Source organism: Emydura macquarii, unplaced genomic scaffold (assembly GCF_026122565.2).
Source record: "Emydura macquarii macquarii isolate MOO-44397 ecotype Brisbane River unplaced genomic scaffold, CSIRO-AGI_Emac_v2 contig_1390, whole genome shotgun sequence".
Classification (NCBI taxonomy): Eukaryota; Metazoa; Chordata; order Testudines; family Chelidae; genus Emydura; species Emydura macquarii.
Window position 1 is genome coordinate 22,287,994 of NW_027131527.1, and position 15,440 is coordinate 22,303,433.

Here is a 15,440-nt window from a genome sequence, read left to right on the forward strand (position 1 = left end):
ATAAATAAGACCCTACTTGAATTGCGGGAGGATTATCAAAAAATTGTGGCTGAATTGCAGACCAGCCATGGAAAATTGCAGAAAAGTAATAATGAAAAAATAAAGTCCATTATTACTTTTCTGTGATTTTTCCACTGTCAGCTGCCGAGGGCTGACAGTAGCTGCCGGCTGCTTACAGCGTCTACACAGGGTTGACAGTGGAGGCTCCTGCTCTCTGTCCTAGGGTGGCCAGAGCTCCCACTGTCAAAACTGCAGCAGAACCTAGGATTGCTGAATCTGCAATTTCTACAATATCGCAAGTTAAGTTGGACCTTATATATCAGCAATATACAAATTTTTACAGGACCATGCGTTTACCATTAATCTTTCCCAACAACATTATCCCTGTACATCTGCAACAATCAGGGCAAAAGTCAATGCTCAAATTAGATTATAGTAGTATTCCATTGTCAGGAAAGATGTAAATATGGGCCAAATTCTGTCTTCAGTTACATCTGTGCAACCACAATGAACTCTGAGGACTTTATACATAAGAAGAGCTGGGGCACTTAATTACCTTTCCTTATGCTCAATTATTCCTACATAAAAAGGTCATCAAGTCAGTTCCAGATTTTTTTTCCCAACAGTAAATTCATTTAATGTAATATAAAGACCTATTACTGAATCTCTCTGTGGTCCAAATCCAACTAAAAAGAAAACAGCTACATAATCTGAATGTAACATGAGCTATCCAGATGAATATTAAACTGAAAAAGCATTTAGGAGTCATGTGGCCCCATCCAGTCTCTATATAGTGTAGACATGAGAGAATCTGAACCACTCAAAACATTGACAAAATGGACAACGTTTACTATCCTGGAAGCTGATAAATCACAAGGCACAGAACCACCATCCTTTATTTTACATTCTGCAACGTTGACACAACTGCATTTGTTTTGCCAATAAGAAACATCAGGACATTCATATTTCCTCTTATTATCCATCTAGCTTTACATATTGCTCATAAGTCAGTGAGGGTCAGTGAAAGACTTGCATGATTTACCTCTTTATCTTCACATTCCTCTGTCTTTATCCTAACGGTAAATCCATCATTTTGTGCTACAGATTGCGCAAAGTAGTTTCTGAGAAAACTGATAGGTGTTGATGAAAGATCTGGAGCCTAATTCCGATCTCATTTACTCCAGTACAGATGAGGAATACCTCCATTAAAGACAATGGAGGTACTCCATGGTAAAGCTGAAGGGAGTTCAGAATCTTGCCCCGACTCAAGCACAGCTCCAAAAGTGGAGGATTTCTCCGCATGTATGTGGCTGACTTATTTCTAATTTTCTTTGTACTATTTATATGTTCATCTACCAATAACCTTAAGAGCACTTTTAGGGGATATATTCAAATGTTGCATAAAGGCACAATTAACTCCCTTAAATCCAGAGCTAATTAGAGAACAAAAGCCTGCTTCCCTTTACAGCCGTTTCAGTTTAATCAGTATCCTGTTTAATTCAATAAATTCAAGCCTGACTATAATTCATGTTGCAGTACATACGTACAAAACCAAATGGTAATAGGAATAAGATGAGTAATACGATTATCTAGAAATGCTTTTTATACAAAACATAAAATTTTAAAAAATTAGAGCAGTACTCAAATTAGAGAGGTAATATTGATATAGGTAAGGAACTGTAAATGTAAATTAGAAACACCTTTTCTTGTCTTTGTAGCATGGTGCTTTGAAATAGCACTGGGGTTTGGCACACATATTCTAAACCCATACTTTAAAACAAAAGGATTTAAATTATTTTGGCCATTTTGATTAAGAAAATGACAAATCCTTATGGATTCATTTTTGGTTTTTAGCTTTACAGTAAAATTGGTATGGAAATTGTATTGTACTGTATTCAGAATGATCAAAAATAATAATAACAAACAAACATTCATCTATGAAAAATAAGTGAACGTGTGGACTTTCACTCTTGAGTAAAATTTGAGTCCACTCAAAAAGAGTTCATAATATACAGGCTGAGCATCCCTTCACTAAAGAGGCAGTAATGGGAGCGACTAAGTTGCAAATTTTGAGTCTTATCGTGCATTCCTTTCTCAGGAAAAATTATTGAAATCTAGGCATTCTGTCATGGCAGAAATTCAATTTTAATTTTTTTTTTATAATTTTGACGGATAAAATTGATGTTTATTTTAAAACATTTTTTCTATTGACATACATTTACATTTTCACAGTTGTGCAAAAGTATGGGTTTTAAGCATTTTTTTCTATTTAAATTTTCACAGTTATGAGAAATTATGTGTTGGGGGAATCAGATATCTTTTTAATGACAGTAGATGCTGAGATTCAAAAAGTTAAAGCTTTAGAAACTGTTAAAACACAAATTGCCGACATTACATGTCAAAATATACAAAGTAAATATCCTTCAGTCAACAGATCATAGTTGTTTTTACTGTTCATTTATTAGTCCATTTGTAACAAGACTAATTCAAAAGTCTAAATCATTGGATTTTGACAGCTAAGTTCTCAAGCAGCAGCTTTCTGACTTTGCCTATCTGTATGTTTCTATTATAGATGGAAATATTTTTTCGTCAGTTTTCAGGGTACGATAAAATAAACATGATTGACATTTACTAATAAAAATCTAATCCTTCCAAGCCTAGTTATGCTCCAATTTCAGTCAATGGGAATTTCATCATTGACTTCAATGGGAGCAGGATTGGGACCTAAGAATACAGCAGTTCTTTTAATTATTGTGGCATAATGGAAAACCTTTTTTAGGTTAGTGCCCCCAAACCTCCTTTTCCCCCCTATTTTGCACAAAAAATACATTCTGTTCTTCATCCAGGTATGGTGAATAGGCTACATAATAGTGTTATATACTGTGGTATACTTTAATAGTTCTCTTTCTGCTAGTCCTTCTACTAACAGACATGAGCCACTTCAGCAGCACACTAAAAACAGTAGGATTAATTTAGCATATTCTGTGATGCTGACCACTAACCTTCCAGCTACTGTGTACATCTTTATTGTATCTGGTTAGCTAGAATATAATCCTTGGTACATTTAAGTGAAAGACAGTGGTATCTGGTATTCAGTTTAATCTATTTGTGAAAAGATGTTTTGACATTAAAAGTTTTACATTATTTTAAAATTGTATGGTCTTTCACATAAATGAAATTTTGTTGGTGGGAATGTAGCATAAGGTCAATTCATTCTGTGGGGTTTTTACTGCATAAAATATTATCTGATTTAAAAACCTTACAGCCATAGTTATTTTAAATACATATTACTGGGATACACCCATACAATAAAGTGTTCTTACTTTACTAACAATTACTATCTAACATTTATTTTATACTGCATCTGGATTTAAAGTTCACTGCTCCATAGCTCTAAAAGATGGTTAGTTAATTTCTAATGATGATGTTTGCCTATTAGTAAACACCGGGGAAACAGAGGTGGGCTTTTTACCAACATTTGGGCCCTGTTACCTAAACCTTTATGGAAGCCCAAGAGAATACACTGGATTCCCGGATCCATATGATGAACTAAACTCTGGAAAGGTTAGTTTCCCTTTTATAATACAAACAGCTCAAAACAACTGTTATCAGTAAGTGTAAACTATAAATGTGTTTTAATTATTAAGTTTAAGATAAATGTAAAGAAAGAACTTTTTTATTTTTGTTTTTGCAAAATAACATATGTTTAGGATGATGTCACTACTTAATAAATAGAATAGGAATATTTTTTCCATTTGTGGAAGTTTCAATTTTATATACCCTTTTAAAGAGAGAGATTTTATATACGTTTTTAAAGAGAAAGAGAGCTGGGGATCAGAGGGAGGGGGACACTGAGCCCTGTTCTACCCAGATGCCTCAAGATCAATGAGATTTTCCTATGGATCTTGATACATCTGCAAGTTTGGATGGCAGAGTCCCCTGCCCACTCCCAAGAAAAAATGCTTCAAATGCCATATATCATCCACCAGATTTTCCCCACACATGGAATGAAAGGAACAGAAAATATCTCCAAAATCTGCCACAGAGCTAGGTGTGAGCCAACATGGTTTCATCCTACCATCCTGCTTCCTATCCACAGAGCCTATATACACAAGCTATGCCCAATTGGACATCTGGGTTTTTGGAAAGGGGATTATGACTAGGCATGGCTGGGGGTAGCCACTCTTTTGACATTATCCCTTGGCAAACCAATGAGGTTTTCTCATATAAGTAAAAATACTGACACTACAGCCAACCATCGAGAATGATTTGGGACCAGGTGCAATGGCATAGTGATCCTGGCATGGGATCCCTTGCAAATTCTCCAGACATCTTGTATGCTCCAAGAGCTGTGGGATTTCCTTATGGATCTCAAGATATCTGCAGGTGGGGAGGACCATGGCCATTGCTTTCTCTGCACAGCAGTCAGTATTACTGCTGAAGCTCTGTAGTTGTTTAAAATAGGAGGGACGCACTATCCTAATAGCTAATATAGAAAAGCCTCAGCAGAAGGCAGCTGATTCTGCAGATCATTTAAGATTAAAATGCAACTTTGGAAGGATTAATGACTGTATGTAGGCTGAAGGATATAATTTATAGGAAAACCTATCTACCTTGGGCTGACAATGTGATCTCCAGTGGGCACTAATTACCTGTTTGATGCTTGCAGCATATATGTCCCATTGTCAGCACCTTTTTCAGCATAAGGGGCAGTAGTTTTCAATTACTCTACAAATCCATATATATAATATTTGTTTAATACAAATCGTTTTGATGCTGTTCAGAATAAAATACATAAAAATATTGCAGCTGTAATTTACTGTTTCTTATTTCTTAAATATATTTGCTCTTCATTTATAATAGAAATTAAAGCCCATTATTATTTTACATTTGTTCAAATATGTAAGTTTATTTACTATATTGGTGCAATTCTGACCCCATTAAAGTGAATGGGAGATTTGCCATTAACTTCAATGGAGCCAGGCTTCCAACTCCAATTTTGTTGGCCAGCAAAAGAGTATGTTTCATTAGCAATTAGATATAGAATTGTGTGATTGTCTTACAGGAGGAAGGAGTTGCTTATAGAGGCAGAATCCTAGTTGAATTATCTACAGAACTTGACAGCAAACCTGTTAATAAAAAGATAGAGGCGATCTCCAGTGATGATATACTGGTTGTTGAGGTAATTCCTCGTCCACTTGTCAATATGAATAGATGTGAAATGCTTAGTTTTACTCCTTTTGGAGAATTACATGACATAGTAAAATTGCAATAATTAAATCCTTTGTTTATTCAGTTCATTGATAATACAATCAGAAACCTCCACACAAAAACTACTGATTATATGGCTACAAAAATTACCTTTTCCGTTCCTCTCAGTATTGGAATTGTGATTTAAAAAATCTTTACTATTTCAAATGTATTATTTTATTACACAGTCCTATTTTTTCCTTTGCTTACTTGAATTTTATGTGTGTGTGTGAGTTTCATAGAAATTTGTAAAAGTAGTAAGGTAAATGTTGTTTCCATGTAGATACTGCTATTTTCTTCTACCCCTTTACCATTATATACAACTAATTAATTAAAACAAAAAAACCTTATAATACTCTACAGAGATATCAGCGCAGACGAAAGTTCAGCCTGTCTGCTGTGTTTCATACTGCTACTATGCTGCAAGATATTGGTGAGGCTATCCAGTTTGAGGTTAGCATTGGCAATTATGGAAACAAGTTTGACACCACCTGTAAGCCTTTGGCGTCAACAACTCAGTACAGCCGGGCTGTATTTGATGGTAAGTATGCTACAAAAGTGTGGCTATAAAGATACAGAATTTTCTTTTGGAAAACAAATCTGTTTACTGTTAAAATTTTAAATTCACAACCATCCTTGATTTGTTGAAACAATACTGAAGATATAACTGAAAGTGATATGTAATTTGTATTTGCTCTTAATATCTTCTGATATATTGTAGTTAGCTACACATGAAATCTGTCCAATTTGGGGTTGATACAAATCCCATTAAAGTCAACAGGCTCTGGGCGTCAATAAAAAAATTATAAACACATGCACACAAAAACTAGGGATATGAAAGAGGAAAATATCCTTTTGAACTTCCTGTGCATCCAGTGCTTAGACAACAAGGTGATTGGCATCTTAAAAGCAGACAGATTAGACTGATTAGTAACAAATATATAATACTTTTAATTTTTACTTTTAGTTATTGTACATTTTAGGCTGTTTTCAATTTTTTTATTTACTTGACAAAGCAAATAATTTTGCCCTCATAAAATGATTCTAAAACATTTTTATTCCAAGGAATATATATATATATATAAAACTACTTTCACACGTGAATTACTAGAGAGAATATTGTAAAAATGTTATCAGATGATTAAAAATACCTATTGGCTTTCTAAATGATTCCATTCAAATGCTTATTCTTCAAGGGGCACTACTTTACCTGAAGAATATAAATCCTTTAGATAAATTAGGGCAGGATTCTGCCACCTTCTCACTGAATCCTGCCTGTCTGAATGGGCCAACTGAAATCAATGGAGCTACTCACAGAGTAAGAGACTGCTCAATGGAACTAAGGATGACATGTCAAGTGCTTAATAAGAATGCATTCAGACCCATAAAAACGACTCTAACACATGAACATTTCACATCAGGTAACTACTACTATTACTTGCCATGGGTGAACACAAAGCCTGTAGTGACACTGACTTCCTTTTGGGAGGACATAAGTCATAGACTGGATCCCGTGAACCTAATCCTAACCATGGTTGAAAGACTGGTAAGTGACTCAGGACCTTTTTTAAATTTTATTTTCATGTTTTCCATCTAAATTATTTCTGTGAATTTAAAATTTAGGGATGAGGTGGAAAGGAGGGCTTTCAGAGGAAATTATGGAACCAAAGTCTGGGACACACGTTGTGCTCTCCTGAATAGACATATTAATGCTGCCAAAGCAGAGTTAGTTGTGTCTGTATTCTGGGAACTGAAGTTACAACCCCCTTCCTGCAGGGTGTTCCTGCCAGAAGGAGGAGTAAACTATACAGCAGGGATGCATAGGGCCACAGAAGTACATTTTAATTGGTAGGTAGGTGCAATATAATGTACTGTTAAGCATACTGGGCCTAATCCTGCACTCCTTTCTCAGCAGTTTTTCAAGGAGTGCAGGATCAGGCCTATTAAATATGAATTATGTCTTTATGGTCTTTGTGGGGGTTTTTTAAACAAAATAAATATTTTTTTTGCTGAGTGTAGGAGTGAAACTCACATTAAAACTAATAACAGAATGTAAGTGTATATGTGCTGTTCCTTTTCTTTACACCATCCAGCAATCCAACATAGCTGCCCTAAAGTCAGGAATACAGGCTAAAGTTTCTGAAAACCGCTTGGCAGAGATATGGCTGAAGCTGATTGATGAACTTGTAGAAGATACCAGGTAAACGTTATTGGATAACTCATCATTCTAGAGCTACCCAAAAAATTCACTGTTTTTTTTTTTTTTTTGCTGTGGCATCAGGCAAGTTCCAGTGCTTGCAGAACTGGTTACGCTTATAAGATGGCCTGAAAACTGAAATTCCCAAAGCCCATGAAGATAATACGACAGCGTGAAAATCACCTTAGAACCCATTTCTCTTGCCTTTATCATTCTATTTTACATTAATAATTAACAATAATGAAACAGCATCTTTTTAAAAAAAAGAATCTGTTGAGAGGACCATTCTTGAAATTGTCGGTGCTTAGAGCCCTTTGTCCTCTCCACACATTCACAATCACACTCGCAATCTCCCATTCTGAAAGTGTAATTTGGTTTCTGTGGCGTTATACATTCTGCTGTTGCCTACTAGGGATGTTCTGTTGATCTGGAATATCAGTGTCTTCTGTATGAGCTCAGACAGTTTGTAAAAATGTAGTTGAAGGATATTTTTTTTGTACACATTAGGACAAAATGCTGAAAGCAAATCAAACTGCTGAAAGCAAATACTGTTTAGTGCCTGGTTGCTGAAATTCATCAATTATCTATGTGGCTACACATGTTTTGACATAACTTCAGAGACTAAGATTTTCAAAAGTGCCTGAAGAAATTAGGTGTTTAAATCCCATTGAAAGACAATGGAATTTGGGTGCCTAACTCCATTAGACTCCTTTGAAAATTCTAGCCTGCTCTTCTCTCCAAGGGGCTGAGTTTTTAGGGGTGACATCACAGCACCAGCAAATCAGTATTTACTGAGAAGCGGTCCAGCAGAGCTGACGCTGAGTAGGTGGTTGGAATTTAGCTTGTTCAACCTGGTTAGACACTACACCAGGAGGGAGAAGAATCTTCTCTACCTGGCCTACCCAAGGGGAGGGGAGAGAAAAACTCAGTCTCTCCTCGGAGAACCAGGACATGAAAAATCTGTTCAAAAGTTTCTATGATGGAAAGGAATGAATGTGAGTCAATATGTTGTGTGTGTTTAGACAGAGCAATAGATGACAGTGCTGGAGTATGTTGGAGGAGAATAAGGATGAGGAGAGGAATGGGGGGGAGAATTGGAGAAGAAAGGAGAGAGATATTAATTGGCAGTATGAGAGAGAAGAGAGACTGAGCTGGAGGAGAGAGATTGAAAAATCATGGGTAAAGTGGATGAGAAAACAACATAAAACACAGGAAGAAGAAGAGTGGAAAAGAGGGAACAATTTTAGTCTAGAAAAATTGGAGAGAAAACATAAAAAGGGAGGAAAACGTTCACCAGGATATACAGCAAATGGAGAGAAAATCATAAGAAAGGGAAGGGAAAGAGCATAAAGTGCTGGCACAATATAGATCTAGAGACAGTTTGGCAAGAAACCAGGAATAGGAAGTTTAATTCCTAAATTAAATTTAATGACCCAGTAAAATGTTTAATAAGGACAGGACAGAATGGATGGCAGACATATTGACATATTGAAATTCATTTAGGACAGCACACTGTATAGGGTCAACCCTAGTCTCATGTCATAAAAGCCACATGAAAAGTGTGGGCACATCCACTTTTTATATATATAAAATCTCTCTCTCACTCACATGCACACACATTTTCTTTCAAACAATTCCTATAGCTTTATTAAATGCATTATTAAAATTTTTATTGTGGTTAACACCCAGGGGCCTTATGTAGTTAGTGTCCCATTGTGCTAGGCACTGTAACAAACATATAGTACATGACAGTCACCAAAGACTCTACAATAAACTTTTGAATTGCATTAAGAAAATGTAATTCCATACATTGTAAAAGAATTTTCCTTGGCACATTATATTTTAGATGAATAGAAATCTGCAACAGACTTTAAGGCCCTTTATGAACCTGAAATCTGAAGCAGCTTTCAGAAGGTAGCTGGTGTAGCCTGAGTTCTATTATATTTAGGCCCAATCCCACAAATGCTTATTACCGAGTGAAATAATAACATTCAAGGCAACAGGACTACTTATGGTAGTATGTAATACAGCTGGTGTTAAGGTTTTGCAGGGTCAGAGATTTTGTGAGCACCTGGTTTCTGTTTACATGGTTCAGAAAGTAGTAAGTCTTTTCATGCTCACCAACTGCTCAGGAAAATGCTGTGAAAAAGAGCTTCTTCTAATGCCATATTAAATGCACCTTAATGAACTGAGTGGCAAGGAGCTCCTATAAAAGGAATACATTTTAAAACCTCTGAAAAAGTTATCTATTGCTTTAACAAATCAGTACAATCACTTTTTCCCCAGGGTATGATGCTGTACTATTTCCCAGTTACATTAATTGCTTATAGCTACTTTGATGACTCACCAATTTCTATGCAGTGGATTTTTTATGCAAATTTAGATACCTAACTTCATAGCTAGATACTTAAATAAGCGGTTTACCTTTCAGAACTGCCGAGCACTCTCAACTTCCAGTCAATGAAAGGAACCTAAATGTAGTTTGAAACTGTTGATTTCACCTTTGAAATCCATTCCTAGATATGAATGTTCTAGAATAATGTGATATGTAGAAAAACTGAAAAGTGTAGCAAAAGAAATTACATCTAAATAAGGCTGTATTATGGTAGTGCTTATTATAAGCCTAGGCCTGCACTCAGTGGGATTAAACTGTAGTAAGCATGAGTCCCAGTAGGGAGTGTCTGCAGGACTGTACACTATAGCACTATTCTGATGGATTTCTGTTATTTTTGTCGCCATGAGGAAATACTAGTGATGTTACATAATATTATAGGGCTTAGTCTAATTTTTTTCTTTAAGTATGATAGCAATGCTTCTCAAATATCTGTTTAATGAAATTAGATGCTAAGAGGGAAGATGTATATTATTAAAAGTTTTTGTTTCTCTTTTCAGTAAACCATTTCCCCTCTTAGAAGGCAAATCCAATGTCACAGTCCTTGACACACAGATCCAAAAACTGCGCCTCAAGTCCCTAAAACTCATTCAAGAGGCAGCAATAAAGATGAGAAATGAAGCTACCGATGTGAAGGCCACTTTGGCAGAAATTGAAGACTGGTTAGATAAATTAGTGCAATTGACTGAAGAGGTCAGTACTTGAAAATACATATGATTCAGCTGGTTTAAAAAGACAGTTTCAGCAAAATAACTAAGATGCCTGCATATATAGCAATTTCAAGCTGATATATTGCACGGTACTTAAAAGAAACCTTCATCCATTCTTCTTTAATTTTAAAATTCAGAAGGTGAAAAATACTTCTTTCCAGGAATGTGTTTTAAATGTATTTTAATGTAAAGTTTTTCATTGCTATTGACTTCATTGAGAATTTTTTTAGGTAAAGATAGCAAGACCTAAAGACTTAATTCTAATTTAGAGGGCCAGCACTGTCTGCCTACTGAGCCTATCTGGAGTCCTCTTAAAGGGGGAGAATATTTTACTTTCATCCCAGAATTGCACTTTTCTTTAGTGGTTTGTGGGCTCCAGAATGCATCCAGAATTTCTGTGGGCCAGCAACTATAGAATCCAATTTAAATTGGGTTTAGACCCAGTTATTCTAATTTGTTTTAATCTCTTGATTAACTTTAGACCATAATAAATCCCTGTTCTCACATAGTCTCTTTTAATTTATTTTCATATCGTCTCCAATGATATTCATCTTCTCTTTGCCATTGCTAATTTTAAAAATCACTGATAAAAAACCATGATAACCAGTTTGAGACTTGCAATAAGCACACATTCAATGGATGTGTATAAGGGGCAGCATGGAGCAGGCAGGCTGTATACTTAGCATCTGCTAAAGTTCTTGTTGTAATTATTTCATCTTTAAAGGCTTGATTTAGGAAAGCACCTAAGTATATCCTTAAGTCCTTTGAGCAGGGGGTTGGACTAGATGACCTCCTGAGGTCCTTTCCAACCCTAATCTATGATTCTAAGTCCATCCTTATTCAGGAAAGCCTTTAAGTGTGTACTTAAATCCTACTGACTTTAAGCTCTTTGCAGGCCAAGAATTCCTCATTGGTGGAGCAGTACAAAAGGGACATAATGGGCCAAAGAATCTAACCTAGCATATTCATTATAGACCATCTGTGACTGAAAATGTTCTTAGAAAACCTCCACCTTTTTGTCAAATCTTTTTATAAGAATTATTTGGCTTTCCAGATACCTGATATTTTTTTTCTAATTATCATTTCAGAACAGCATAACATTTATTTGCAAATGAATAATTCCTCCCATATATTAGTATCATGAATCCATATTTCTGTTTTGTCTGAAATAAGTCCCTGAAAGATGCCTGCTTTTTGGTTTTGCTCTCCAAACACTGGATTAGTTTGCAATTCTGCTAACTGCAGAATATCGTTTTGATTCTTTTTTCCCCTTAAAAAAAAACCAGTCACAAAACAGTATGCCTGATGTGATCATCTGGATGATCCGGGGGGAGAAGAGACTAGCTTATGCCCGCATTCCTGCACACCAGGTGTTGTATTCTACCACAAGTCCTGAAGCATCTGGTAAATACTGTGGAAAGACCCAGACCATCTTTCTAAAGGTACTGTGATATATCACTGTGGAACTTTAAACAATAAAGCTTGAATTTAGAAACAATGTGCTATTTTTGTTAACATCGGAATTTTTCCTTTAGCTAATTTTATGTAAAGTTAACTCCATGAACGGCGTACGTACCTCCATTAAGATTCATAGGGCCATACTGTACCCTCCAATCCATAGCATGGAGAAAAGGCATTTTTAGTACAACTTTCTACAAAACAAGGCAGAAAAACTCATGGGTGGGTGACATCAGCCTAGTAGCTTGCTGCTGGCAGGATTTATAGTATGGCACAGACTGACAGCAGCACCGGAGAGGTGTAAGAATTCTGAAGTGGTGGAGTGATAAGACTCAAGCTGGGAGGTCAGCAAACTGCATATGCTTTCCCCAAAACAGCACCCGGCTCATGATGGGAAAGTCCATTGTAAGAGAGAATTAGAATCAACTTCTGGTCCATGGCTCAGAACCTTATTCAAGAGCTCAGAAGTGTGATCCAGTTGTTCTGTCAATGTGTGGGTTGGTGCTGCTAGCAGGCATGTGGAGGGATGTCGTGGGTAGAGACTCTTACTGGATGGGATTAGGGTAATTCAGAGAAGCTGCAGATAAATATTTAAACTTTTGGATGTTAATCTGACCCTAATACTTATGTCTTGTTTATATGAGGATATTTCCCAGCATAGCTATACCAGTATAATTAGACTGTTATCATTATACTAGTATAACTCTCTGGATGCACACCCTTATTCCAGTATTAGAGTGACTTTTTCTGGTTAAGTTTGTCTTTTTGAAAGTGATATAAATTAAACCAGAAAAGGGCACTCTTATTCCAGGATAAAAATATCCACTCAGAGAGTTATAGTTATACTGTTATAGTTACACTGGTATATCAGTATAGTTATGCTGGGACATTTCCCAGAGTAGACAAGCCCTTACCTTAAAACTTCCATTGTGTGTCCATCTGAGTACTGTGTATAGCCCTTCCCTTCTACTGGAGTGAAACATTCTTTCCGAACTCTGCTTTTCAAGCCTCTCAAGACAAAGAAATACTAATACCAACATTGAATTGTGAAGTTATAATAGTTCTCAGTGCTGGGCAGAGGGAAACTCATTAGTGAGTGAGACTTTGGAAAGGAAACACAGGAAAGGAGTTAAGCAACAACCTTATGATGTTTGGCTCTTACATGCCAGTAAATCAAGGGTTGGGTTCTACTTATAGGATGTTTTTCCGTGGTAGTGAACTCTTTTACTGCTGTCAAGCCCCAGGGGTTTTGTTGATAGAGACATTTTGAAATAATCACTGAAACAGAAAACTGCAATGCAGGAGTTTTTGGATAAGCCATGTATTATTTTCTATATGTCTGAGCTATTATGTACATTTATTCAGAACCTACAATTACTGTCTAAGATAACAGAGGATAACTATTCTTTTTACATATTCCAGTACCCACAGGACAAGAACAAAGGTGCCAAAATTCCAGTGCAGTTGCGAGTTAACATTTGGCTTGGGTTGACTGCAGTTGAAAAGAAGTTCAATAGCTTTGCAGAAGGAACATTCAGTGTTTTTGCAGAAATGGTATGCCTGCTGATATTAAATATATTATTCTTACATGAAACTTTGTCACTTACTCTGGAAATGTACTGAAACCCTGACATGAGATACTGATGTCATTTTACACTCATTTTGCACAGGTAAAAATGATTAGATTAGGTGCAAGTTAGTGGAGAGTCAGATATAACATCTCTTCCAGATTGACAAACTCATAAAACCAGATTCTGATCTTGGCTAGATAGGCAGAAATCTGGAGCAACATTACTGACTTCGGTACAGTGATTCTATTTTTATACTAGCACAATTAAGATTAAAATCTAGCCCATAGCATGTTGCAGTGTGAAGAACCTTTTTATTTTAATTGCTTGTTCATATCGGAGCAGAGAATAGATGTACATAGACTATATTGGTGAGTAATGGTTAATCCACAGGAGCAGAAAGATTCACTGGAACAAACATTACAGAAAAATTGGAGCAAACCCAGTGAATTCCAATTGATAAGAGAATATACCATAACATGGCAATATTAAGAGTTACCATGTGTAATGGGATGGTGAAAATTAGGTGAATAGTATTTAAAATAGCCTCCTTGGTATTCTGTAATTGCAGAGGCCATAATATTAGAAGAATCTAGACTAATCTAAGAAACAATTTTATTCTTCTGTTAATGATAAGCTATAGGCAGCCTTTACATGGCCTACCTACCAATGGACACTGAACCAATAATGGACACCAACATCTATATAGTTGCTGAACTGCTGCTCACATGACATCACTACAGCAGCTTGTGTAGCCATCACCCCTACAGTTAGATGAGTTGGTAGTACCCAGGCACCCGTAGTAAAAGTACTTTAAAATAAAAGGTGAATATCAAAATCCATAATTTTTGAAGTACAAAATATGAATGGTTATGGGACAGAGTTTTTGATGTTGTACAGTAATCCAAACATTTTCTAGAAACTTTACAAAGGGATTTAAAAAAACAAAACCAATCTGGGACCAAATTCTGATTCAACATACACCAGTGTAAATCAGGAATAATTCCATTAAAGACAATAGAAGCATGCCAGTGTGAAATAGTGCCTGCCCCCAATCAATTTGTAATCTGATTTTACATGTGATTCAACAAGAGGAAGAGGGGGACATGGTGAAGGACAAGGTTTACAGTAACAGGATCATGCAGTTATTCATTTATAGTACATGTTCTCATTATAATGATTCCATGGAATTTATTTACCAAAAGGTAAAGCTGTCTTTTGTAGGCAGCATGGAAGCAGTCAGTTTGTAGATCTGAATGAAGAAAGGATGTCGTTTAGATGGGGATTCACTGCATATAGGGCAGCATTGAAGAGGCACCAAGATGAGGGAGGGAAGAAGAAATGAAGGGATCATTGAACTCGTCAGTGGCAGAGTAGTGGTGATGAGGAAATGAGGTCCGAGATGGAGACAGCAGATATAGAGGAGACAGCCCCACTTGTTTCTGTCTGGAGTATGAAACAGTCTGAAGCTATGGTCCTCCAAAGGATTTACTAAGAGCCGTCCCTCAAGCATGAAAAGTAGGCTGTTAGTTACATGAAAAGTTGTATTTTAGGTCAATGGGGCAAACTTCTTAACATCATGTGCTGAAGCACCATCTTTAGCTTTTGCCAGTCACTAGTTCTGATACCATCATTCTAAGTGCCACTTTGCGAGGTTAGTAATGAATAATGACATGAAATAGAGTGGTGCCCAGCTGTTTGAAGGAACAAATATTTTGCCTGATTGACTTGTCTGGATTTGAACATGGCCAGACTTGGTAAATCAGTGTGACCCATCTCTGCTTACATGGTGCACCATAAATGGCGTGACATAGTGTTTGTAAGGCTATCTTACCCATACTTTTTATCTGGTCAGTTGGTTCTTT

At 36.3% G+C, this 15,440-nt stretch overlaps 1 protein-coding gene across 2 annotated transcripts in view; it reads left to right on the forward strand.

Annotated features, from left to right (window-relative positions):
• MYOF (myoferlin) overlaps window positions 1–15,440 on the forward strand; it is a 117,254-nt gene that overhangs the window by 64,000 nt on the left and 37,814 nt on the right. For both annotated transcript variants that reach the window (XM_067552858.1, XM_067552859.1), the window contains 8 exons: window positions 3,440–3,564; window positions 5,066–5,182; window positions 5,614–5,791; window positions 6,672–6,796; window positions 7,344–7,450; window positions 10,340–10,532; window positions 11,836–11,991; window positions 13,430–13,561. In XM_067552858.1, the coding sequence (XP_067408959.1) occupies window positions 3,440–3,564; window positions 5,066–5,182; window positions 5,614–5,791; window positions 6,672–6,796; window positions 7,344–7,450; window positions 10,340–10,532; window positions 11,836–11,991; window positions 13,430–13,561 (1,133 nt within the window). The remainder of the gene's footprint in view (window positions 1–3,439; window positions 3,565–5,065; window positions 5,183–5,613; window positions 5,792–6,671; window positions 6,797–7,343; window positions 7,451–10,339; window positions 10,533–11,835; window positions 11,992–13,429; window positions 13,562–15,440) is intronic.